Here is a 27,544-nt window from a genome sequence, read left to right as displayed (position 1 = left end):
TTATTTAGTTTTGTTGAGTTATCAGTTTAAAGGAGTGCTGAAGTTTAGATGGCTGGCCACAGAAAACCAGCTGTTCCACAGGTACTTATATGGAGCTGATTAGTAATTGGACTGCACCATGTTCCCTGTGCATATGGGGAGGGGCAGGGGTTTATTATACGTTTAAATGTATTACTAGTTACTACAATTGTGAAGATGTATTTTGGTATTTCAGTTATATGTAATTTCTTTATTTAATATGAGTTAGTGCTGCAGTGGGTTATGTTGTAGCTATTTGTAGTCTGTTTAAATGTTATTATTTGTCTTCCCCTTTGTTTTAAGAGTGGTCTGATCACCCACTATGTTCCCCGCATGTGTCACTTCGGTTAGCTCAGTTTTGATGTAAGTTCGGTACTGTTTGCCCTCTTTTGTTTTGGGCCTAGAATTAATGTCTCTATTTTTATTTGGAAAAAGAAAAGAAAAAAGAAATCATTTTAAGAAAACTACACAAGTCTCCTGGTGACTCTCTTGCCGGCCAACTAGTAACATTTTGACTGAGCTACTTTTACTTATAGTGTAGTAAATTTGACCAAGGAGTATCTGTACTCTTACTCAAGTACTGGGGTCAAGTACTTCGTCCACCTCTGATATTTTTGTTAGAAAATCAATGTCAACAACGGTGTCACTTAACCATGGCTCATGGAGAACCATATGAAGTCCACCTCATCTTCTTTGCTTGAGAACTAGCTTGAGTATACAGTAGTCACCAATATAGTGAGATATGAGCAGGTTTCATTAAAGAATTGCTGTTAGACAAATTATTTCATACAATCAGTCCATAAAAACTTCAACGAAATGAAGAAAATCATATCCTATGGTTCTTTTCAGGGCCCCCAAAATAATCATTGAGTTGAGGCATTACATTTAGTTTGACTCGGAAATATTGTGATTTTTATTTGACAATTTGGCCAATGTTTGACCAGTTTTAATAGTATAGTTTGTTGATTATACTTTTGATGCAGTAATGGTCTTTTTTCTTTTCTCTCTCTTTTTCTTTTTGAGGTATTGGGAAGACTGGATCCAGATGAAACTATAGCCTATACTTCTGTGTGACCGACCCTCCAGTCCATGCTATAAAAAGCAGCATTATTACCGTCTTTGCTACATTCGTTTTCACTTGTGAACTTTGCTTCTGCACAACGACGTCATAATTCTTCACTAAAGGTAGGAGGACAATAACATTTTGCAGGCATTTAGGCTTTTATTTTAGGCTATTAGGGCCTAATAGTAAAGTGTAAATTTCTGCATTCTTGGTTAACCATCGTTTTGCCCCACAATGCGTTATTTATTCACAATAGAATATAACCTTATGCCTTGTATACATATGCATTAAGTATTTATTGTCTGTGAAAGTACACTTCGCACATAAAGTAGCCTGCTATGCAGTGAGACAAAGTTGAAAACACGTCTCTCTGCTCGGTCAGTGGGTCTAAAAACATAAAGGAATATCAGATTTTATTTAATTTTTTATAAGTAGCAGCTCAAACTATTTCCACTTTGGCTCATTCTGAATATTTCAGACCTAAAATGCACTGCATAATAACACAGTGTAATGTAGACAGGTCCGCAATTTAAATACTGACACGCACCCTGATTGCCTGATGCGATATAATAGTGAATCTGAATCACTGCTGATTGAATAGGCTACATTATTGATCATGAGTTATTCAGCTTTAATAATCTAAAGTTGGCCTGTATTAAAAGCCATTTGTCATTAGGTAGGCTACAGCAACAACAACAAACTACAATAAGAAAATATTTGGCAAGTCTTAACAGGATTTCGTCGCCTGTAACTCTCCTGCTGACAGGCTGTCTGTCACTTAAAACAAACCAGCTGGACTGGTTCCTTTGTCCCGCCCATAAGCCATGCAAGGTCATTTGGTCAAGGATTGATTGATTGATTGATTGATGTAGTTTATTTAGAAAGACATGAGAATAGTACATGACAGTACATAACAGTACATGGAAGTACAAATTCACAATACAAGGTCTACTAAACTGGAAACCCTCATTAAGCATTACGCTTGTTTAAGATGAGAACCCCATGCACACAAATCATGATGAAATATAAGAGGCAGGCAGATATACACACTACTATACAGAATGTCATACAATCAGTTTTCAGGTTACTGGTATGACGAGAGAAAAAATATATATATATATATATACAAAAGAGGAAAATGAAGGAGGGGGGGGGGTAGGGAGGGGTAGGTTAAGACTTAGACAGGGGCCATTTTCGAATTAAAGCCTCCTGAAGGTGTATCTTTAGGGCAGTTTTGAAAGTGAGTAGGGTTTTACACTCCTTTACTCCTTTTGGTAGGGCATTCCACATTTTTGATGAATAGCATGAGAACGAGTTCATACCCTTAGTTGAGCCAACTAAGGGTATGATAGAAAGCCTCCGAAAGCGCCAGCAATGATGGTGTAGCAGTGGTGGAAAGTAACAAAGTACATGTACTCAAGTACTATACTTAAGTACAAATTTGAGGAATTGTTACTTTAGTATTTTAAAATGTCAGTACTTTTATTTCTACCCCATTACATCTCAGAGGCATATTGTACTTTTTACTCCACTACAATTATTTGAAAACCTTAGTTACTATAGTTACTTTGTAGATTTGTATTATTATACACCAAGACAAGACAGACAGGCTGAATAGGCCTAATAGCCTAAAGCTGTATTAACGTACGTAAATTATGTTTAAAAAACACTGTGGGTATTGGAAGATTTGTTTTACATGATGAATAAATATGTAGTGGTAATATTGAATAAATAATAGTAGGCCTACATCCTATATTGTTTGTTATAATCTCAAGTGAACAACAACACACCCTTACAACCATATACACATGAGAGTTTCTCTGAAGGGTCTTATGACTGTTACAGTGTTCAATTCACTGCAGATAATGTTGATATACAATAGGCTATTTACATATGTATATCAATCAAACAACGATGAAGAATCACTGTTATCTGACCACCTGATATCTGACAGATTTGATGACATATTGTATGTCTAAATGGTTTGATATCATACTTGACTTTTTCTGACATCTTGCTCTTTTCAGATCCTGCATCTTCATTGCACCCCTTGATCAGTGATGGCACATGCTGGATGTCTGGGCCCGTACACACTGCAGGAGATTGGGTCCGAGATTGCTGTCGCCGACATTTTTTGGCGCTCGCCGACAAAACCTCCCGATCTGACGCAGATCGGCCTTTGATCTGCGAGATAATGCTCGCTCTGTGTGAAAGGTTCCGCGAGACGATGTGGCCGCGATTATCCGCTCTGCGACGGCTTTCCGACCGTTTTCAGATAACTACAGGGCCGGACTGGGACCAAAATTCAGCCCTGGCATTTTGGTCCGGACCGGCCCACCACCCCCCGGACCGTTTTGTCAACGGGGGGGGGGTCGATCTACTATAGACGATTATAGACGATCTACAAGCTCACAACGCGTCGCAGCTATTTTCAAATAAAAATCTTGAGAAAATTGTGGAATATTTTCCAAATCCACACAAATCTTGTATGGGGGTCAGTGATGGCACAACATATTTACAGAAGGGGGGTCTGCGGACAAATACATATTATGTGTTGTTTAAACCACTGGTTTAAACAACATTAGGAAACAAGGCCAAATAAGCAACTACACAAATAAGCCTTACAAGCAACTCTACAGAAAAACAAGCCCAAAGTCGCTTATAATAAGCGGACATGGCAACGCTGTCACTGACGGCTTCTGCTCACTGGGTGCATACACACATGATGGGATTCCCGTCGTAACACGGGCGGAAGTCCCATACACACCCATGTTAAGTTTAAAACCGGAAGAACGGTCGCGATAACATGGGTGTGTATGGGACTTCCGCCCGTGTTACGGACGGTATCCCATCATGTGTGGATGCACCCACTGGGTGCATACACACATGATGGGATGGGATGGGATAGACGGGCGGAAGTCCCATACACACCCATGTTAAGTTTAAAACCGGAAGAACGGTCGCGATAACATGGGTGTGTATGGGACTTCCGCCCGTGTTACGGACGGTATCCCATCATGTGTGGATAGAGAGAGAGAGAGGGAGAGAGAGGGAGAGAGAGAGAGAGAGAGAGAGAAAGAGCGAGAGAGGGAGAGAGAGAGAGAGAGAGGGAGAGAGAGGGAGAGAGAGAGAGAGGGAGAGAGAGAGAGAGAGAGAGAGAGAGAAAGAGCGAGAGAGGGGGGAGAGGGAGAGAGGCATATCACGGGATACGTCGATTAAAATGAATTGGAATAAACTCAAATGTATGTATTGGGTCTGACTCTGGAGATAGCATTCTAGTGAACTATCCTACAGTGTGTAAAGATGGACGGAGTCCTCTTTAAATACAATGAACGTGTTTATTCACATAAAGGTTTGGTGATACAAATAGTACGTCTCTGTCTCTGCGTCTGTTTACATGTAATAGCCAAGGCTGACTTCCTGTCGGCTTGGCGCCTTGCATTTACCGTAATGCCTGCTCTGGGCCGCAGGCGCATTTACTACCGTATATGACATCTCCCCCTTTTTTTTTTTTTTTTCAGGGAATAATACAATAAACATATCCTTAGCAGAGGAAATTTTGGCAATAGCAATAAACTAAATACCACTGTCTATTATCAACATTTCAGAGAAACAACTAAAATGAACAATATGCAATTCAATAACTGCTCTTAGCTGTCAAAAGGTGCAATCACAAAAAAGTGCAAAACAATGTGCATATCTCAAGCACTCAACATATGGTCACAACACATTTTCTGTTCCTTTTTTTCTTTTTTTTTTTTTTTGCATTGTGTGTGTAAATGTTCTCCCTTTTTTTTTTTTTTTCCCCCAAAAGGCCATAATGAGTTTACTCATTCACAGGTCAAGCCTGTCAACTGGTTTACACACCCTGCCAGACCTGGTCATGGTCTGTCCAGGCAGAGGTGTGCTGGGTGTGGTCACATTCTGGTTTACAGGGACAGTCTCTGGTGAGTCGGTCACTGCAGACTGTACATCCATCTCTGCTCCCTCAGTAGAAGTCGGTGGAGTGTGGTGGGAAACCGGTGTTGCCAGGAGATGACGACGGTTCCGCCGCAGCACTGCACCGTCCTGGGTGGTGATGATGTAGGATCTCTGTGTGGCAGCCTCTCCTGAGACCACCGCTGGTGTAGACCACGTCTTTTCATGATCTAGTTTGGCGAAGACTGTTTCTCCTGGACGAAGAGCAGGCAGTGATCTGGCTCCATGACGGCGGTTGAAGTAGTGAGCCTGCACTGCTTTCTGTCTCTCATCGTTCTCTCTCACAGCTTTCTTGCTGGGCCATTTAGGCATGAGATTTTTCTCCAAGGTGGGTACTGTTGTCCTGATCTTTCTCCCCATTAACAGCTCAGCTGGGCTGAAGCCTGTGGTGGAACAAGGAGTGGATCTGTAGACCATCAGGGCTAACAGCGGATCATCCTGCTTGAGGATTCTCTTAGCTGCCTGTACGGCTCTTTCTGCATGTCCGTTGCCCTGAGGATGATGTGGACTAGATGTGATATGTCTGAAATCTAGCTCCTTTGCTAGTTTCTTGAACTCTGCACTTGAGAATTGGGGACCGTTATCAGTCACGGCTTCCTCCACAATTCCGAATCTGGCAAACACAATTTTCAGTTTCTGAATAACGTGTGCGCTGGTGGTTGAGGACAGGTGCAGTATTTCTAGGAATCTGGAATAGTAGTCGGATATCACCAGATAATTTTGGTGTTTGTGCTCGCACAAGTCCAGTGCGATTCTCTGCCACGGGCGGTCAGGCAGTGGTGTGGAGATAAGAGGTTCTTTTTGTTGAGTCCTCTTCAGTTCACGACACACCTGGCATGACATCACTGTGTTCTTTAACTCCTTGGACAGCCCTGGCCACCATACTGATGATTTGGCTCTCTCTCTACATTTAATCAGGCCTTGATGCCCCTGGTGTAGTTTCTCTAGGATTTCGCCTCTCATTGACTTTGGCACTACAATCCTGCACCCTCTTATGACTAGGCCATTTTCTTCTGAGAGCTCCGATCTCACTTTAATGTACTCCCTGGCATCTACAGGGACGCTACTAGTGTGTTCGGGCCAACCTGACCTGATGAGCTTACTGACTAACTGTAACTCCTTGTCAGTTTCAGTGACCTTCCTGATGCTGTCAATTTTACTTAGTGATGCTGGGATCCCTTCCACTACTGTGGCTACATAGCAGGCTACATCACTGTGTGTATCTAGCTCACCCTTAGTGCATGTCAGTGGGCTGCGTGACAGTGTATCTGCTACAACAAGAGTCTTTCCTGGTGCATACTCTGCCACTGGGCTGAATCTCATGAGCCTCATGAGAAGACGCTGACATCTGATAGGGACATTTTCTAAGCTATGACTGTTAATGAGAGGCACTAGTGGCTTGTGGTCTGTCACTAACCTGAACTGTTCCAGGCCGTTTAGGTACCTGTCAAACTTCTCACATGCCCACACCCCGGCCAGACACTCCTTTTCTATCTGGGCATAGCGTGTTTCAGCATCTGAGAGTCGTCTAGAGCAATATGCCACAGGTTTCCACTGCTGTCCGTGGAGTTGCAGTAGCACACCCCCCAGTCCATAACTGCTGGCATCAGCCGACACTGCAGTGGGTCTTGTAACATCATAATAAGCTAAAACTGGTGCCGTTGTCAACAGCTCTTTCATCTTTTCAAAGGCTGTCTGTTGTGCATGACACCAAGTCCAGTCATTCTTACTCTTCAACAACTCATGGAGCGGCTGCCCCACTGTTGAGAGGTTGGGAATGTATCTCCCCAGAAAATTCACCATGCCCAGAATTCTCTTTAACTCTGTGACATTTCCTGGTGGTGGCATCTGGCGAATGGCTGCGACCTTTTCTGGATCAGGTCGGACCCCTGACTGGTCAATGAGATGACCCAGGAACCGCAGTTGTGTCTGCCGGAAGAAGCACTTCTCCGTATTCAGCTTAAGACCAGCCGACTGTATGCGGTGCATCACTTTGTTGAGGCGACCGTCATGTTGTTCCATAGTGGTCCCATAGACCAGGATGTCGTCCATGAAGACCTCCACTCCTTCCAGCCCCTGTAGTGTCTCCATCATCTTCCTCTGGAATATCTCTGGAGCACTGGTAATTCCAAATGGCAAGCGTTTGAAACTGTATCTGCCAAATGGGGTTATAAAGGTGGTGAGCCTACAGCTATCTGGGTGCAGTGGAATTTGCCAAAATCCACTGGCAGCATCAAGTGAGGAAAAGACAGTTGCACCACTTAGCTTGGCTGTTATCTCATCCACAGTAGGCAAGATGTACTGCTCTCTTTTGACTGACTCATTCAGTCTTTTTAAGTCAACACAGATGCGGGCTTTGCCTGTGAGCTTCTTCAAGACAGGCACCATGGGTGCACACCACTCAGTAGGCTGTGTCACAGCCTCAATGATGCCATTACTCTCCATTCTTTGTAGCTCTTCCTTCACTTTCTGGAGCATTGGGATGGGTACTCGGCGTGCTGTATATACTGCATACGGCTGGGCATTGTCTTTTAACCTGATCTTCACAGGTTCAGTTTTTAATGTCCCATAGGCTGGTTGCTGATCAATGTTCAGACTGATTTCATCTACTCTCCTCACTAGGTTCATTGTCACTGACATGGAGCGGCTGAGTAGGTTATTAACAGTGTGTCCCCTTACTACATATGCTGTGAGTGGATATTTCTTTCCTTTGTATGTTACAGTGGTCTGAAACCTCCCTAGACATTTTAGCTCTCCACCTGGGCTGTCCAGTGGGATGTCTGGTGGCTCTAGTACACTCTCTGGGGTGTATGTGTGATATGTCTCCTCACTGACCACATTCACATCAGCCCCTGTGTCTATTTTGAACACTATTGGCCTCTTATCCACAAGTAGCTCAACTGACCACTGCTCACTTTCCTTGCCTACGTTTGTCACAGCACCTAGAAAGTAAGCTGACTGCTCTGGCTGCTCTGTTTGCTCAGTAACCTCACTCACTTGCTTTTTATTCTTGCACACCCTGGCCCAATGTCCAGCTTTGTGACAAACATGACAGGTGGACTTTTTAGCAGGGCAGCTCTCATCTTTAGCATGTTGTGCTTTTCCACATTTGAAACATTTCCTTTCATTTCCCCATTTTCTGTCTTTTGGCCCACTCTGTGGTTTAGACCTTGGGTACCTGTGGTTCTGATGAGTAACTTCATGCACTGCCCCCACTGCTGCTTCTCCCTGCATGTTGACGTGAGCAGCTATCTCTTCAGCCTGTCGGACAGTCTGTACTGTCTGGGCTAACGTCAAATCTTGCATCAATTGCAGCTTACATGAGACTTCTTTGTCCAGTATCCCAACGACAATCCGGTCCCGGATATTCTCCTCCCGGCTTGCGCCGAAGTCACAGTGTTCAGACATGTCGTATAAAGCCCGTATGAAGCTCTCTGCCTTCTCTCCCGGCTTCTGAACACGCTGGTGAAAACACGCACGTTCATGAATGACGTTCCTCCTTGGAACGAAATACTCGTCAAACTTTTTCAGCACGATGCCATAATCCTCTTTCTCTGCGTCATCAGTAAACACGAAAGACTTGAATACATTTTCTGCCTCGCTTCCCATGGCGTATATTAAGCAGCTTACTTGTACAGGTCCATCGTCTTTGTTTAGTTTCGTAGCGATTCTGTATCGCTCGAACCGCTGTCTCCAGTCGGGCCATTCCGCTGGTTTCTCAAAAGCAAAGTTTGTTGGAGGATTAAACTTGGCCATTCTGTGCTTGTCCTCTTGTCCGGATCACTTCTGACACCATGTAAAGATGGACGGAGTCCTCTTTAAATACAATGAACGTGTTTATTCACATAAAGGTTTGGTGATACAAATAGTACGTCTCTGTCTCTGCGTCTGTTTACATGTAATAGCCAAGGCTGACTTCCTGTCGGCTTGGCGCCTTGCATTTACCGTAATGCCTGCTCTGGGCCGCAGGCGCATTTACTACCGTATATGACACAGTGTGTCAGCCCTTGTCGGGGATCAATCCTGTTGTGAAGACCACAACGATATTATGACAGCCGATTTCAATAAATAAACTCCTGCAGTGTGTAATGCTTAACGATCAGATAACCCCCCGAGCACTTTAAGGTCCTGCAATGTGTACCTGCCTTGCCTTTAAGGCAGGTACACATTGCAGGACCTTAAAGTGCTCGGGGGGTTATCTGATCGTTAAGCATTACACACTGCAGGAGTTTATTTCTTGAAATCGGCTGTCATAATATCGTTGTGGTCTTAACAACAGGATTGATCCCCGACAAGGGCTGACACACTGTAGGATAGTTCACTAGAATGCTATCTCCAGAGTCAGACCCAATACATACATTTGAGTTTATTCCAATTCATTTTAATCGACGTATCCCGTGATATGCCTCTCTCCCTCTCCCTCTCCCTCTCCCCCCTCTCTCCCTCTCCCTCTCCCCCCTCTCTCGCTCTTTCTCTCTCTCTCTCTCTCCCTCTCTCTCTCTCTCTCTCTCTCTCTCGCACGTAAAGTGCGCAGAAGCCGTCAGTGACAGCGTTGCCATGTCCGCTTATTATAAGCGACTTTGGGCTTGTTTTTCTGTAGAGTTGCTTGTAAATATTGGTTGTTGCGGGGTGCATTTTTTGGGCTTATTTGTGTAGTTGCTTATTTGGCCTTGTTTCCTAATGTTGTTTAAACCAGTGGTTTTAACAACACATAATATGTATTTGTCCACAGACCCCCCTTCTGTAAATATGTTGTGCCATCATAGATCCCCATACAAGATTTGTGTGGATTTGGAAAATATTCCACAATTTTCTCAAGATTTTTATTTGCGACGCGTTGTGAGCTTGTAGATCGGCTATTTTCAAATATCCAATGTATTTGTAAATAGGTTTAAAGTGCTCAAGTGGCATTTTCTTGGGCTTGTTTTCATAGACCTGGTTGCTTATTTCTCTCGCAACATCTGGCAACGCTGTTCATAACAGCGTGCACATGCTGCACACGCACACACACACACACACACACACACACACACACACACACAGAGCTCGCTCTTGCTCTCACTCTCTGTCTGTCTCTCTCTCTCTCTCTCTCTGTACAATTCCTCTAAAATAAACAGCCCACCAGGCTCGCCCACTCTCTCATTTTGTTTTATAATGTTAACTTAATACAGGACTGGACGGTAATATTGCGGTTGGGACTGTTTGTTGTGGTCAGATCCAGCGACGCTCCCCTGGCCACGGTGGCTGTAATGTGCTCTAGCGTGGATCTCCTCGCAGACCCTTTCATAATGTATGATACTGTCCGATCTCCTGTCTGGGACAGAGCTGAATATCTAACATGGTAGTTATCTGAAAACGGTCGGAAAGCCGTCGCAGAGCGGATAATCGCGGCCACATCGTCTCGCGGAACCTTTCACACAGAGCGAGCATTATCTCGCAGATCAAAGGCCGATCTGCGTCAGATCGGGAGGTTTTGTCGGCGAGCGCCAAAAATTGTCGGCGACAGCAATCTCGGACCCAATCTCCTGCAGTGTGTACGGGCCTTAGAGGCAGGTACACATTGCAGGACCTTAAAGTGCTCGGGGGGTTATCTGATCGTTAAGCATTACACACTGCAGGAGTTTATTTCTTGAAATCGGCTGTCATAATATCGTTGTGGTCTTAACAACAGGATTGATCCCCGACAAGGGCTGACACACTGTAGGATAGTTCACTAGAATGCTATCTCCAGAGTCAGACCCAATACATACATTTGAGTTTATTCCAATTCATTTTAATCGACGTATCCCGTGATATGCCTCTCTCCCTCTCCCTCTCCCTCTCCCCCCTCTCTCCCTCTCCCTCTCCCCCCTCTCTCGCTCTTTCTCTCTCTCTCTCTCTCCCTCTCTCTCTCTCTCTCTCTCTCTCTCGCACGTAAAGTGCGCAGAAGCCGTCAGTGACAGCGTTGCCATGTCCGCTTATTATAAGCGACTTTGGGCTTGTTTTTCTGTAGAGTTGCTTGTAAATATTGGTTGTTGCGGGGTGCATTTTTTGGGCTTATTTGTGTAGTTGCTTATTTGGCCTTGTTTCCTAATGTTGTTTAAACCAGTGGTTTTAACAACACATAATATGTATTTGTCCACAGACCCCCCTTCTGTAAATATGTTGTGCCATCATAGATCCCCATACAAGATTTGTGTGGATTTGGAAAATATTCCACAATTTTCTCAAGATTTTTATTTGCGACGCGTTGTGAGCTTGTAGATCGGCTATTTTCAAATATCCAATGTATTTGTAAATAGGTTTAAAGTGCTCAAGTGGCATTTTCTTGGGCTTGTTTTCATAGACCTGGTTGCTTATTTCTCTCGCAACATCTGGCAACGCTGTTCATAACAGCGTGCACATGCTGCACACGCACACACACACACACACACACACACACACACACACACACACACACAGAGCTCGCTCTTGCTCTCACTCTCTGTCTGTCTCTCTCTCTCTCTCTCTCTGTACAATTCCTCTAAAATAAACAGCCCACCAGGCTCGCCCACTCTCTCATTTTGTTTTATAATGTTAACTTAATACAGGACTGGACGGTAATATTGCGGTTGGGACTGTTTGTTGTGGTCAGATCCAGCGACGCTCCCCTGGCCACGGTGGCTGTAATGTGCTCTAGCGTGGATCTCCTCGCAGACCCTTTCATAATGTATGATACTGTCCGATCTCCTGTCTGGGACAGAGCTGAATATCTAACATGGTAGTTATCTGAAAACGGTCGGAAAGCCGTCGCAGAGCGGATAATCGCGGCCACATCGTCTCGCGGAACCTTTCACACAGAGCGAGCATTATCTCGCAGATCAAAGGCCGATCTGCGTCAGATCGGGAGGTTTTGTCGGCGAGCGCCAAAAATTGTCGGCGACAGCAATCTCGGACCCAATCTCCTGCAGTGTGTACGGGCCTTAGGGATCCTTCAGAGTCTTGGTGCTAATGACTTCAATCAATTCCAATGGTGGCTGGAAAAGGAAGGAATTCCGAAATACATGCTAGAAACTGCAACCAGGCAGCAAACAGTAGATGCGATGACACAAACATATCCTGATAGAGCTGTGGAGGTTACAAAAAACCTCCTGGTTAAGATCAAGAGGAATGATCTAGTGGGGAGACTTCCAGAAGCTGGGTCAGGATGGAAAGGTAATTGAATTGAATTGAATTGAATTGAATTGAATTGAATTGAATTGAATTGAATTGAATTGAATTGAATTGAATTGAATTGAATTGAATTGAATTGAATCTAACCCATTGAATCAAATTGTCAACAACCCCCATGGGGTCATGATCAAATTAATGAGATAAAGAACACTTTCTCAATTCCCTTTATTACATTACATTACATTACAGTCATTTAGCAGACGCTTTTATCCAAAGCGACTTACAATAAGTGCATTGGTAGGGAACGAAACTACTAATCACCAGAAGTATTAAGTGCATTCTCTTCTAAAACAAGCAACTAAGAGTATACCTAGCGCTAAGTACTTTTACGTGCAATATATCAGCTACCTATACTTTCATAAACATAGTTTTTCAATTTGCTTTCTATTTGCATGTTTTTTTATCTATTCATTATTAAATCTTATTTGAACACTGGAGTATTTTATACTCAGCCACTTAATGAACCACCAATTTAATGCTCATGAAGCATATATTCAATAGATGCTGTCCTTGCAGCCATTGGCTAAACAAAATGTTTTGTCATAGATTTAAAAGAAACGATTAGGACAGCATTTAGCAGAATACAATATTTTCTATTTTGTTATTATAATGCAATAACATTTCTAAAATAATAATCATAACAATTAATTATTAATTATTAATCTACCGTCTTGTCTTTAAGGTGCTGCTCAGCAAAACGTGACACAGACCCAGGAGGCCAACAGAGCAGACTCAGAGAAGAAGCTGGTGGCTGTGAGGAGGCAGTTTGTTCAAAGAGTCTCAGAGGACAACCTGGGTTTGCTATTAGACGACCTCCGGGAGATGGGTGTCATTAATGATGCAGAAATGGAGTCAGTCAGAGGGGAAGGGGGAGGATAGACAAAGCACGGAGACTTATCGACATGGTCCGGGGAAAGGGAAACGAGGCGAGTTCACAAAAATGATTGACGCAATTCGCGGGGTGGACGCCAACCTTACTAAACAGCTGGGTTTGTGAGAGAAATGGGAACTAGGCTACAACATAAACGATCAAACAATTATGACCATTAGAAGAATATAGGTGGAAGAAAGGTGATTATATAGATAGACAGACAGACAGACAGACAGACAGTAGATCACTCACTCCAATTTGTTGTCTTAAATCTGTATTACACGTTTTTGGTTGTTTTGGGATTTTTATTTTTTTGTTGACTGTAGGTATGTGAACACAATTACTTGTTTTGCGTTAGGTGAGCAAACCCGTTTTACACAGTTCACCAAATGTAGTATACATATACGACTAAGATTTGTCCTTCCATTCACATGTGAGACAGTTAGGTATTTGGGAAAAGTATTTGTGCATAAATTGCTTAAATTGTCACTAGTAGTGCACTCTAGTACGTCCACCTCATTGGAGAACTAGCCTGACAGGTGTCTTCAGAAATAAAATAGGAAGATGACTGAAAAAAATATCAAATATTAGTCAAAGTGTATTTAGGTAAATACTATAAGAGAAACTGAAAATATGTTCATATATACACACTCCAATATATAACACATTATTAAATACAGTACAGTCAATCCTCATGTAGACCTAGGGCTTCAAATGTTGAAATGAGGAAACAACCCCAAAAATCACCCTAATTGGCAATTGATTAGAAGGATATGGAGAACAAGTCAAAGAACAAACATTAAACAAATAACCTCAATCATTGAAGACATTTTGTCAAGATCACAGCACAGCTTCTTCTAGAATACAAGAAGACTCACTCCAAAACCAACTCACCCCAACTCAAAAAGGAAAACTCACCCCGGAGCTAGGAACACTCACCCCGGGGGGTGGGTAAACTCACCCCAGGACCTGAGAAAACTCACTCCGGAACACTCACCCCGGGGGTAGGAAAACTCACCCCGGGGGTAGGAAAACTCACCCCGGGGGAGACGCACTGTGATTGGCCAGTAGTCACTTTGAGTGGCAGTTGGGGCAAACGCAGTCAGTGGGGCAAACGCAGTGAGTGGGGCAAGCGCAGTCAGTGGGGCAAACGCAGTCCCCACCAAAAATATTTACTATTCTGTCCCTATCGGTACATAACTCGGACGGCGCTGATTCGACTAGCAGACCATCGGCTGGTCGTTGCGGGCACTCGCGCCTGGAGGCGCTCGGGCGCAACTCCTCAGCCTCAAGGTCTGCTGAGTCGGCGCGCCTCCGTCATGGTCCAAAACTATACTTTATCGGCGAAAAAAAGAAGTCTGCGGATGACTGAAAAAGTTTTACCCCAAGCATTCTGTGAAAATGGAAAGCTCACAAAGTTAAAAACCATTGGGGTGAGTTTTCCGGAGTGAGTTTTCTCAGGTCCTGGGGTGAGTTTTCCTACCCCCGAAAATCTTGGGGGTGAGTTTTCCTACCCTGTGGGGTGAGTTTTCCGGAGTGAGTTTTCCTAGCAATGGGGTGAGTTGGTTTTGGAGTGAGTCTTCTTGATACCCTTCTTCTACAGTGGGCCCATGTGACTGTTCGCCTCTGAGTGTGCCTCTGCCCCTCCCTTGCTCTGCTCCATGAGTCTGATTGCCCTGAATGCCCTCACCTGTGAGGACCAGCTGAGCCTGGTTTGGTGAGGAGCTGCAGTGACTATAAAGACTGTGTTTCTGTGGGGTTCAATGCTGGGTCATAAGTTGCTTGTGGTCATGTTTAGTGTAATGTTTTGAGTTCTATATTGGTTGTCATTCTGCATTATTCCTACTAGTAAAGTTATGTTTGAGATCCTCATCTCCTGCTTTGTCTGAGTTCCTGCTTTTTGGTTTGGTTTACAACACCAGTTCCTGACACATTTATATTAGAAATATATCTACATATATATCTTTGCTGGCAGTTTAAAAACATAGTGAAAACTCAGCATTGGTGATATGATCCCCCAAAAAACACTCTTGAGAAAGGTTCTTGTTGTTTGTTGTCCCCCCTAAGTTGTAATGATTTCATAATGAAATCGTTTTGTGTGATGACAATGTTTTGGAGTTGTGCACATGTATGAAAAGACATAGGACAATGGGGGTAAGGATAATACAGGAAGTCTATACATAGTTATTATAGACAGGATATAGAAGACAAATCCTTGGACAAGTGAACACATTTTAAGGAGTGCATGTGGCACGTTTATCACCGCCGACGCCCACTGGTGGGCCGTGAGGATATTGCAAGTGGCCGAATAACCGGCAAAAAGCGAAGATTTTAACGATAAAATAACATTAATACTAAAACATTTATGTAAAAACAAATATCATGTTTTGTTTTAACTTGAAACATGTATTTTCATTGTAATACCGATAAATAAGAAGTTATAAGTAGACCTATATACTATGTTAGTTCCTCTGATCAAAGCTGGAACATAATAGATTGATTGATCGTTAAAAATTAAACATGCTCTGAGAATGCACGCCAGATTGTCGTTGACGATGGCGAGGTCAAAGTAGTGTCCGTACGCTGCCTGGACGCGCAGACTCTCGTTGTTCTCTGCAGCTCTTCATCCTGACGATGAAGACGGAGGAGGAGGGAGGAAAAACGCAAAAGGCATTGAGAGACAACCTTACTGCAGTGGTCCTCAAAGTGGGGTCTGTTACAGGGTGGTTTAGGCTAGGTTGCAGCTCCACCCTGTGGACGTATTGTACCTGTGTTATATATACCTGCCTCACGTGACCACATCAGTTGTATGATTACCTGCATACTGTGAATACACGGCGTTGAGACACAGCCTGACTTGCCTTGTTTATTCATGCACCTACATCTACAAACATGGTGTCAGAAGCTCGAATAGGACCCAGCTGTGGACTGCATGTTCCTGTCCGTCGCTGAGACAGAGTGCGTTTGTTTATTTTGGTGAGGTTTAGCAGTTTCAGTTAGCCTGTTAGCATTAGCGTCGCGTTGGAACAATGGCATCCAGCATCCCGCCTCCGGAGCCTATGAAGATGGCGGGGGACATCCACGGCAACTGGGCGAGCTTTCGAGCAGAATTTGAGGATTATCTGCTTGCGACCGGGCTCAGCGAGAAAGAAAAGCCGGTACAAGCAGCTGCGCTCAGGAGGCTAATGGGAAACGACTGCCGCCATGTTTACAAACACAACCTGGGACTCACCGCGGACGAACAAAAAGATGCGGGTGCTATACTACTGGCACTGGAGCAATACTTCACACCCGCAAAGAACGTAATCTTTGAGAGGTACGTTTTTGGCAACCTTAAACAAGAGGATGGAGAGCTCTTGGATGCGTTTGTTACCAGGCTGAGGGAAAAGGCTGCCTCTTGTGAATATGGAGCTATAAAAGATGAACTCATAAGGGACAGGCTTGTTCTTGGGATAACTGACGAGGGTGCTAGACGTCGTTTACTAAGGGAAAAGGACCTTAAAATGGAAGAGGCCATTAACATTTGCCGTGCAGCAGAGGCCATGGACAGCAAGTTAAAAACCATGTCACTGGGCAGCTCTGGGCCTGGGGACAGCATTAATGCCACACAAGGACAGCGATATGGACGGAGGTCTGCCAGCAGGCCATCCGAGTCCACCTACACATCTGCACAACCACAGAGCATGAGAGACGCTGGCGAATGCAAGTACTGTGGTACACGACACAAACGTGGGCGGGACCTGTGCCCTGCTTTTGGGAAATCGTGCCGCTCGTGTGGCACTGCTAACCATTTTGCAAAAGTATGCATGAAAAGAGGCCAGCAGGCACGCCAGGTGAATGCTGTGGATGACCCGTTGCCAGGGGAACTGGAGGACAGCGATGAGAGAGACGTGTACACAGCGGAGAGCGTGGGGGCTGTGAACACTCAAGGTAAAAAGTGGTTTGTCAACCTGCCACTGCAAAGTGGGGTTCAGAGATGCCAGCTCGACTCTGGAGCCACTTGCAATGTGATGAGCATCAAGGACAAGACGAGACTGGCGCCTAGAACGCCTCTTCTGAAGAGTCTCACCAGACTAAAACTATACAACAGTGAGTGGATGAGCTCATTAGGTGTGTACAGCACACAATGCGTCATTAGGGGTAAGACGCACAGACTGGACTTTGAGATTGTGCATACTGGCCAGAGGCCCTTGCTTTCGGGTGAGACATGTGAGAGACTTGGTCTGATACGCTTCACCATTCCTGAGGAGCTGAATAAGGTGGAGCACTGCAGGAAGGGAGACCTGACCAAGGAGTGTCTTGTCAGCACCTACCACGACGTGTTCACCAGCCCTGTTGAGTCTCTGCCCGGTGTTATTCACTTTGAGCTGGACAGCACTGTGGCACCGGTGCAGTGTGCTCCCAGGAACGTTCCAGTGGCCCTCAAGGCAGCTGTTAAGGCTCAGCTTGACCGATATGAAGAGGAGGGACACTTGACCACAGTCACTCAACCCACGGACTGGATTAGCAATCTAGTCATAGTGAAAAAGCCAGACAAATTGAGACTATGCATTGACCCGAAGCCTCTCAACCGTGCTCTGAAACGGTCCCACTACCTTATGCCCACTTTAGATGACGTGTTGTATAAGCTGCCAAAGGCACGAATATTCACCCTGGTGGATGCACGTGATGCATTCCTGCAGTGCCGCTTGGATGAAGAGAGCAGCCTGATGACAACATTCTGGACACCGTGGGGTAGGAAACGCTGGCTGAAACTCCCTTTCGGTGTGTCAGTTGCCCCGGAGCTGTATCAAAGGAAGCAGCATGAGCTGCTGGCCGGTTTGACAGGGATTGAGCCCATAGCCGATGACATCCTTATAGTCGGCTGTGGGGACACAGAGGACGAGGCCAATCGCGACCATGACGCAAACCTCATCGCTCTGATGGACAGATGCAGGGAAGTAAAGCTGAGACTGGGCCTGAAAAAGCTGCAGTTCCGAGTGAAGGAGGTCCGCTTCCACGGCCACATACTATCCGCGGAGGGCCTCAAGGCTGACCCTGACAAAATCAGGGCGGTTCTGGACATGCCAAACCCCACAGACGCAAAAGGGGTCCAGCGGTGTGTCGGATTTGTGAACTATCTGTCCAGATTCATGCCACGCTTGTCAGCGGTATGTGAGCCGCTGAGGAGACTGCTGGACAAGGAGGTGATGTGGCACTGGCTGCCCAAACATGATGCCGCCATGAAGGAAATCAAGGCACTGGTCACGGCGGTGCCAGTCCTAAGGTACTATGACGTCCGCAAGCCAGTCACTGTACAGAGCGACTCCAGTCAGGCGGGTCTGGGCTGCTGCTTGCTTCAAGGGGGACAGCCTGTCGCATTCGCCTCCCGTGCATTGACCCAAACAGAGCAAAATTACGCACAGATTGAAAAGGAGTGCCTGAGCATCGTATTCGCCTGCCAACGCTTCCACTACTACCTATATGGGAGGGGTGATGTGACTGCAGAGACCGACCACCGCCCGCTGGTGTCCATCTTCACCAAGCCCCTCCTCAGTGCGCCAAAGCGCCTTCAGAGCATGCTCCTCACACTTCAGAACTACTGCCTTGCAGTGGTTTACAAGCCAGGCCCTGAAATGTACATAAGTGACACGCTCAGCAGAGCCACCACCCCGCCACAGAGAACAGACACACTGTACCAACGTGAAATGGTCTGCAGCATGCAGCAGGAGCAATGTGACACGGCGGCCATTCAGCAGACAGACTATTTAAATGTCAGCAGCCAACGCCTGGCACAGATTCGGACACACACTGAGGAGGATGTGTGTCTTCAAACACTTAAATCAGTCGTGCTAGAGGGATGGCCAGAACACAAAGAGGAGACCCCTGTAGCCGTCAGGGACTACTGGGCCATCAGAGATGAGATAAGTGCACAGGATGGCGTGCTCTTCAGGAGTCAGCGCGTCATCATTCCAAAAGCTATGCGTCCGGAAATGCTGAGACGGATCCACTACAACCACGTGGGGGGCGAGGCGTGCTACAGGCAGGCCCGTGATACACTTTACTGGCCCGGTATGCAAGGGGAAGTCAAGGATTATGTGCAAAAGTGCTCTGTGTGCAATGAGTATGCACACGAACAACAGAAAGAGACTATGATGTCACACCCGCTCCCCACACGTCCCTGGCAGCTAGTAAGCATGGATCTATACAGCTACGCAGCACAGAACTTCTTGCTCGTGGTGGACCATTATTCTGACTTTTGGGAGATCGACCTGCTCCCTGACCTATCAGCGGACACCACGATCCGTAGATGCAAGGCACAGTTTGCACGCTACGGTGTCCCAGACAGGGCCATTTCTGATGGTGGAGGCCAGTTTGCCGGTGGGGAGTTCCGGGCATTCGCGAGAGAGTGGGGTTTTGAGCATGTCATGTCCTCGCCGAGGCACCCAAAGGCTAACGGCAAAGCCGAGTCGGCAGTGAAAATTGTAAAGAGCCTGTGCAGAAGGGCAGACCGTGCCAAAGAGGACCCCTGGAGGGCCATATTGCATTGGAGAAATACGCCCACTGAGGGTATGCATTGCAGCCCAGCACAGCGGCTTATGTCGCGGAGACTGAGAACCCTTCTCCCTGTGGCCGACCAGCTACTAGTGCCTCAGGTCGTCACGGGTGTTCCTGACAAGCTGAAAGTGAAACATCAAGCAGCAAAGCTGACATATGACAGATCTGCCAAGGATCTGCCAGAGCTGAACGTCGGCCAGCCCATACGGATGAAGCCACTCCCAGGAGACAGGACGGGCCGATGGAGGAGAGGTGTGTGCCTGCAGCAGTTGGGACTCCGGTCCTATCTGGTCGGTGTGGAGGGGACCACGTATCGGCGCAACAGGGTTGATCTTCGTCCAGCAGAGGCGGCCCTTCTCCAGCCGCCAGTTCTCCCAGAATCGGCCCCGGAGCAGCCTGCGAGTGGGGGGAGCTACCGAGAGGTCGTCGGCGTCCCAGAGGAGTCTCCAAGGCCATCACCCCAGAGGTCGTCGCCGTCTTCCCCGCAGACTGGGGACACACCATGCCGTGAGTTACAGGGCCGGGCTTTCTCCCGGAGCGGACGGCCGATTAGACCTCCTGACAGACTTGACCTCTAGGTCACACACACACTCACACTCACACTCACACTCACACACTCACACACTCACACACACACAGGCACTCGGACTGTGCACACTCAAGCACGCTTGGACAGTGCGCACTCAAACACACATGGACGATAATGATTGTCAACAAAAAAAAAAAAAAGAAAAAAAAAAAAAAGGAAGTGGAGAGATTGTAAAACAAATGTGATTGATTGTTCGGAGTTTATGGCTGATGTGTTCTGATCCGGCTTTATTGAAGTGTCTCTGCTATGTGCACTATTTGTTATTGAAATAATTTGATTAAGGTTATGATTGAAGGTCAACAGTTTAATGGCAGTATTGATCCTGCGTTGTTAGGAAGGGAGATGTTACAGGGTGGTTTAGGCTAGGTTGCAGCTCCACCCTGTGGACGTATTGTACCTGTGTTATATATACCTGCCTCACGTGACCACATCAGTTGTATGATTACCTGCATACTGTGAATACACGGCGTTGAGACACAGCCTGACTTGCCTTGTTTATTCATGCACCTACATCTACAAACAGGGTCCGGGGACCCCCAGGGGTCCTTAGGGGAGTTACCAGGGGGTCCCCAGCAAATGGAGTTGTAACATAGCATCACACAATCATTTTAACCACTTTCCATTTATATGTTGGCTGTGTATACCTATCTGCCTTATATTTCATCATGATTTGTGTGCATGGGGGTCTCATCTTAAACAAGCTTAGTGCTTAATGAGAGTTTAGTAAACCTTGTATTGTGAATTTGTACTTCCATGTACTGTTATGTACTGTCATGTACTATTCTCATGTCTTACTAAATAAACTACATCAATCAATCAATCAATCAATCAATCAATCCAAAAACAGCAGATCTACAAGCTCACAGTACATCTACTATTTTTGGATTTCTTAAAAATATATCATGAATGATCTTCTTTATTTTTTTTACATAAATCTGCTCTTCTTGGGGGTCCCTCCCTGGAACAAAGTTTTTTCAGATGGGGGTCCACAGCCAAATACATATCAATTTGGGGGTCCTTGACATGAAAACGTTTGAGAATCACTGTTTTACTGCAAAGCTTTCAGGTCTGACTATATATATGTTTTTGGCCAGAGTGACCCTTGATTCCACAGGGAGCCAGTACAGTTGATCCCTGAACTGGATCCTGCCAACATGACATCTATAGGACCTAAACCTAGTATGACTCTTATTAGTCTGATTGTAACTTTGTTTAGAGAAGTTCATACCAGGACGTGCAAGCGGAATGAAAGTGACATAGAAGAATTAAACTGAAATGTATTTCACCTCCCTGTCTAAAAACCCAGTGGGTTCTGGCCATATTGACCATGATTCATAGGATTATTCATAGAGTGGTCCCTGTGTTTTAAAAACATTTATTTTCTATGATCAGGGACGCACTCAAAGTGTACACTAGACCTTTTCATGTCAGGACCGCCACATTGATATATATTTGGCCGCAGACACCCAGAAGAGAATCAAATTCATGCAATTACAATACTTTCAACATTTAAAATTCAAAAATAGCAGATGTACAAGCTCAAGCTGCTATTTTTTTTAACCCCTGGGCCCTGGAACTCCCCCAAGGTCCCCCGGGCCCGGGGGTCCCGGGAGCCCACATTGAGAACCACTGCACTAGATATTGCTAATTGCTAATGTGTGCCTGTATAAGTTCAGGACTATGACTGGTAAGGGAACTTTCACGTACATTGGTGCCACCCAGTGGAACAGCCTGGACACTGCAACCACACTGACTTTCAACGTGAGAACTTTTAAACAGTCAACAACAACATGACTGATGGGGAAAAAAGTACTTTGTTGTACTTGTTGTATTAGTCATGTTTTTTTGTGAGGTCCACGATGGTAATAAGTCCTGGACTCTGTTGTGTGTTTTATCCTCGATGGTTTTAACCTGTAAGCTTGTCATTTTGTATGGTTAATGCTTTCAAATAAATCAAATAAAACAAAACAAAACAAAACAAAACAAAAGACAGACAACCAGGGATGTGGTTGATATTGAGTGGAATACTTCCATTCAATAGCTACTATGGGGGTGCCCACAACTACCCATCATTTTCTTAGCAATTATTTATAATTGACTAAATCAGTCAGCCTGGTTGACACATTAGCCCTGTTTAATAATGTGTCGTACAACAGTGTCGCACAAACTTTAAAGGAAAAAAAGCAACATTTAAATGTTTCCCCCAAAACCTATAGGCCTACTTTTTTAAGAACATTTTGATGCCAATACTTGTGTACTTTTACTCAAGTACATTTTGAATTACAGACTTGTAACAAAGTATTTCTATATTGCAGTATTCTTTTACTTAAGTAAGAAATGTGAGTACTTTTTCCACCACTGACTATGTCACATGGGCCCTTCCCTTTCCGTATTGTGACTTACTTTGATACAGTTTACTTTTACTTTTGTTTTCATTTGGCTAGACGACAGAAAACGAATTAAGTTTTTGCAAAAGGTAAGACAATTAACATGTGCAGAATTCGACTTTCCACCATAATACATTTTATTTTAGGCTATATAGGTGTTAATCAAAGTTATTTTTTTTTAAAGCTGATTGTGCTTGTAAGTATAATGTTTTGTTTCTCCATGTGGCATGTCTACAAAAAACTACACCTGGGCTGGGCATAAAAGCTGTAGGCCTAGGCAAATGTTTTTCTTTGGGATGCATGGTTGTGGTGTACCTTTAAAGATAACGATTCTCCTATGTCAAGCTGCGAGTTTCAGAGATGATTGATCATTAAATCAAAGAACTGTACAGAGTTACTGTTAGAAAAGCTGAGGAATGTCTTATGTCTAGCCCAGGGCTGGCAAGTTTCAGGAAAATATTGTGTGGCGCGCAAGTACCCATCTTGTGTGTGGCGCGTGCGCGAAAATGTTCTGTTTTTTATTTCCGTTTTTATTACTTTAAAGGTCCTTGCACACTGGTGCGTCTTTTCGTTGCGTTTTTTTTACAACAATGAAAAAAATTGAAAAAACAATGGAAAAAAAAAAAACGCAACGAAAAGACGCACCAGTGTGCAAGGACCTTAATTCGGTTAATTCGGCGGTTTATTCGGTACAAAAAAAAATTAGGTCTACTCTCCATGAAGTGTAGATGTGTGACAAAAAGGAAACGTCGCAGCCGGGCGGCGCAGAACGCATGGATGCATATTTATAGCAGAAAGAGCTTCACATTTAACTATAGCCTATATCAGTCATGATGATTGTTTCGCCATCAAACAATATCAAGCAAAAAGGAAACGATGGCGGATCCTTCTTCTCTCCAGTCCATCCTAGCCCTGAAACATGACTGTCATACCATGTCAGTCATGGAACCGAAAGTTTCTGGTTTTAGATTTTTTGACATTTACAACTCTCACATGTACATAAACGTTCAATTTTCAAATATAAAGTGCTTAACCACGAGCCACGGATGTTACAAGTTTATCCGACCCACGATAAGCACCCATATTTCCGGTATTGTTCAATAAAAAGCATAATTTAATCCGATCACCGGCCATTTTCTATTATTTTTTGTCACGTATCAGTGTGCAATACACCTCCCAACCATTAGTGTCGCATGGTTGAAAGCATCGGAGAAAATTCGAAGAAAATGGCCGGTGATTGGATTAAAATGCTTTTTATTGAACAATACAGGAGATACAGGTACTTATCGTGGGTCGGATCAACTTGCAACATCCGTGGCTCATGGGTAAACACTTTATATTTGAAATCTGAACGTTTATGTACATGTCAGAGTTGTAAATGTAAAAAAATCAAAAAACAGGAACTTTCGGTTCCTTGATGCTTGTGACAGACGAGCGTCATGTGAACCATGGCTACAGTCCATCCCATCGCGCAGCGCACCTCCCCAAATGGAACCGTCGTCTTAATACACCCTCGCCCCGGGTCTAATCCGGCGGCCACGGTCCGCGAAAAAAAATGTGGCAGTATGTTTTAGGACGAGTGTTCCGTTTTTCACCCGGTTGCTGTTCTTTTTTTATTTTTTTTTGCTGTGAGTGGGGGGGAAAAGCGTGTGAAATGGCAAGTGTGGCGTGAGCGAGGCGTGTTAAGAGGTTAACTTGCGTGACTCTCACTCTCAGACGTGGCAGCTCTGGGCCTGGCTATCCCATAGAGGTATAATATAACGGGCTAGCCCCATTACGAGCCTCTCCCTCCGCTATACAGCTCCGAGATGAGGTTCCACAAAGCTGGCTACCGGTCCGGAATCATTAGAACACTGGCAAAGGGTCCGTGGATTACCTTTTTGCCACATTGTATTGTATCCAAAAACTAAAGATAGTCCCCCAATTCTACAGATGTTTGTGGATTTTCCGGAACCCTAACCTTTTAGAAAGGGGCGAAACAACCGTTTAAATCGCTTATTTAGTCAGCCTGTGGCCATGTTTCCCATTCAAGCCGGAAGAACCCCCTACGTGAGGTGCCAGTACTCCTCCCGGTTCGGCTACAATAAATAAGCGATTCAAACGGTTGTTTCGCCCCGTTCTAAAAAGTTGGGGTTCCGGAAAATCCTCAAACATTTGTAGAATTCGGGGACTACCTTTAGTTTTTGGATACGATGTGGCGAAAAGGGTAATCCACGGACCCTTTGCCGGTGTTACCGATTCCAGTAGCCAGCGTTGTGGAACCTCATCTCGGAGCTGTATAGTGGAGGGAGAGGTCCGTAATGGGTCTGAGGAATGTCTGGGTAGCAGGCATGTTGTCGCGCGTAATTGTAGAGCGCAACTGCGCGCAAGGCACTTACTAGAATGCGGGCACAGACATCAGACACATACCAGCAGTGGTGGAGGAAGTACTTAGATATTTCACCATAAAAATACTCTGATTATGATACAAGTAAAAGGCATGTGTTCAAAATGTTACTTGAGTAAAAGTACAAAAGTATTGGCATCAAAATATACTTAAAGTACCAAAAGTAAAAGTAGGCTACTAAAATGTTTGAAAATAGCTCTACAAGCTCACAATGCGTTGTGATTGCATTGTGAGCTTGTAGATCGGCCATTTTCAAATGGCCTTTGTATATAATAGGGCAAGGTGGTTAATGTGTGTTTCATAATGTAATAATAATTGATATCTACAAAGTAACAAGTAACTAAAGTTTTTAAATAATTGTAGTGGAGTAAAAGTATAACATTTGCCTCTGAGATGTAGTAAGTGGAGTAGAACCGCGAGTAAAAGTATTGAAAATGGGAAATACTCCAGTAAAGTAAAACATCCTCAAAAGTGTACTTAAGTAGGCCTACAGTACTTGAGTAAATGTACTTGGTTACTTTACACCACTGCAAAACAGCAATCAATCAGCCAGCCAATATTCAGCGCAAGATAGACGCACCGGTGTGGGCCCATGACCAATCTGGGAACCCATCATCAGACAGGCTGAATAGGCCTAATAGTTTTATTAACGTGTGTAAAATTATGTTTAAAAAACACTGGGAATATTGTTTTTTTTACATGAAGAATAGATTTGTAGTGGTAATATTGAATAAATGATAGTAAATCCTACATTGTTTGTTATAATCTCAAGTGAACAACACGCCCCTATACCACCATACACATGACTCATGAGTGTTTCTCTGAGGGGTCTTATGACTGTTACAGTGTTCAATTCACTGCAGATAATGTACACAATAGGCTATTTACATATGTATATCAATCAAGAATGAAGAATCACCTGATATCTGACAGATTTTATGACATACTGTATGTGTATATAAATGATTTGATATCATACTTGACTTTTTCTGACATCTTACTCTTTTCAGAATCCTGCATCTTCATTGCACCCCTTGATCAGTGATGGCACACGAATGTCTGTTACGGATCCTTCAGGATCTTAGTGCTGATGACTTCAAGCAATTCCAATGGTTCCTGGAAAAGGACACTTACAATGATTGCTCCATTCCGAAATACAGGCTGGAAACTGCAACCAGGCTGCAAACAGTAGATTTGATGATACACACATATCCCGATAGAGCTGTGGCGGTTACAAAAAACCTTCTGGTGAAGATCGAGAGGAATGATCTAGTGGGGAGACTTTCAGAAGCTGGGTCAGGATGCAAAGGTAATTAAATGTAATTCAATTATTAATATCACATGATCATATCATATGATATTATATATCACATTATATCGTTGCTGTCAGGCTGAAACCTTGTATCTCCACAATGCCCAACATGGTTGTGCTGCACAACAGTTTCACACAAAAATATTGTGAAAAAGCTCACAGCAGCGTTGCTGCGATATATCATATCATATCATATCATAATTGCATATATCATATAATATCATTCCCCCAGCTAATGGCGTTCCAAAGTTAGTTCCTGAAGATACAAATTCTCAAATTAAATACAGATCACTTTATCCACCCCTTTAGTATTTCAATCATTAGTTACATTTTTTTTTTCAAATCTATTGCAATTTGAACACTATGGGAGTAACTTATACTCAGCCACTTAAATGAAGTAGTTAGGCCTACACTGTCTATATGGTAGATTCTTCTTCTAAATTACTGCTCATGAATCATCAGAAGCATGCATGGATTCAATTGGTTGCTGTCCTTGCAGCATAAGGTGGCTAAATAAAATGTTTTTCATTGATTTAGAAGGAAGGATAAGGATAGTATTTGAAAGATTAGAATATGTACCCCTTTGCTATTAATAATGCGACATAATAATTATTGTTGTTGTTGTTATACTCATAAAATGAATCCCCCATCTTGTCTTAAAGGTGCTGCTGCAACTCCGCAAACTGTGACAAACTCCCAGGATGTCGACGAAGCAGCAGAGGAGAAGCTCGGTGAGGTGAGGGATGAGTTCGTTAAAAGAGTCTCTGGGCCTGTCCTGAATGCTCTACTGGACAAGCTTCTGACTAAGAAGGTTATCATTGATGAGGAAATGGAGGATGTTGGAGAGGAACATTCCAGGGCAGGAAAAGCACGGAAAATGATCGACATGGTGCGGAAAAAGGGCAATGGGCCGAGTTCAGAAATGATTGGCATGGTTCGCAAGCTGGACCCTAACCTTAGTAAACTGCTAGGTTTGTAGTGAGACCTCCCATGTGAAAATGGGAACTACAACATAACAAGCAAACAAACAAGTAATCAGGACCATTAGAATAGAATAGACATAAAGTCTAGATCACTGGCCAGTAATTTGTTGTCTTAAACATGTAGTAAAACTTTGTTATGCTTTTGGTTGTTTTGCAATTTTTAGGTCAAAAGAAAAGAATTTTTTTTTTTGCATTGCAGAGATGGCTGAATTAAAATTTTGACACAGTT

At 44.2% G+C, this 27,544-nt stretch overlaps 1 protein-coding gene across 2 annotated transcripts; it reads left to right on the top strand.

The window, feature by feature from the left end:
• The first annotated feature begins 1,044 nt into the window (after positions 1 to 1,044).
• Positions 1,045 to 27,544, top strand: LOC308099163 (uncharacterized protein). Of its 2 annotated transcripts, XM_080447785.1 has the most exons (4): positions 1,045 to 1,203; positions 3,109 to 3,162; positions 12,001 to 12,232; positions 26,995 to 27,544. In XM_080447785.1, exons 2-4 carry the CDS (start codon positions 3,142 to 3,144, stop codon positions 27,309 to 27,311), a joined length of 570 nt encoding a protein of 189 aa, XP_080303911.1. In that variant the 5' UTR covers positions 1,045 to 1,203; positions 3,109 to 3,141; the 3' UTR covers positions 27,312 to 27,544. The 2 variants fall into 2 exon arrangements, with proteins under 2 accessions (XP_080303911.1, XP_080303910.1); XM_080447784.1 differs by lacking the exons at positions 1,045 to 1,203; positions 3,109 to 3,162; positions 12,001 to 12,232 and adding exons at positions 22,660 to 22,723; positions 26,031 to 26,329.

This window comes from Gymnoscopelus braueri, assembly GCF_963280865.1.
Source record: "Gymnoscopelus braueri genome assembly, chromosome: 13".
In the NCBI taxonomy this organism is placed as follows: Eukaryota; Metazoa; Chordata; class Actinopteri; order Myctophiformes; family Myctophidae; genus Gymnoscopelus; species Gymnoscopelus braueri.
This window is presented reverse-complemented; position numbering and strand designations above follow the sequence as displayed.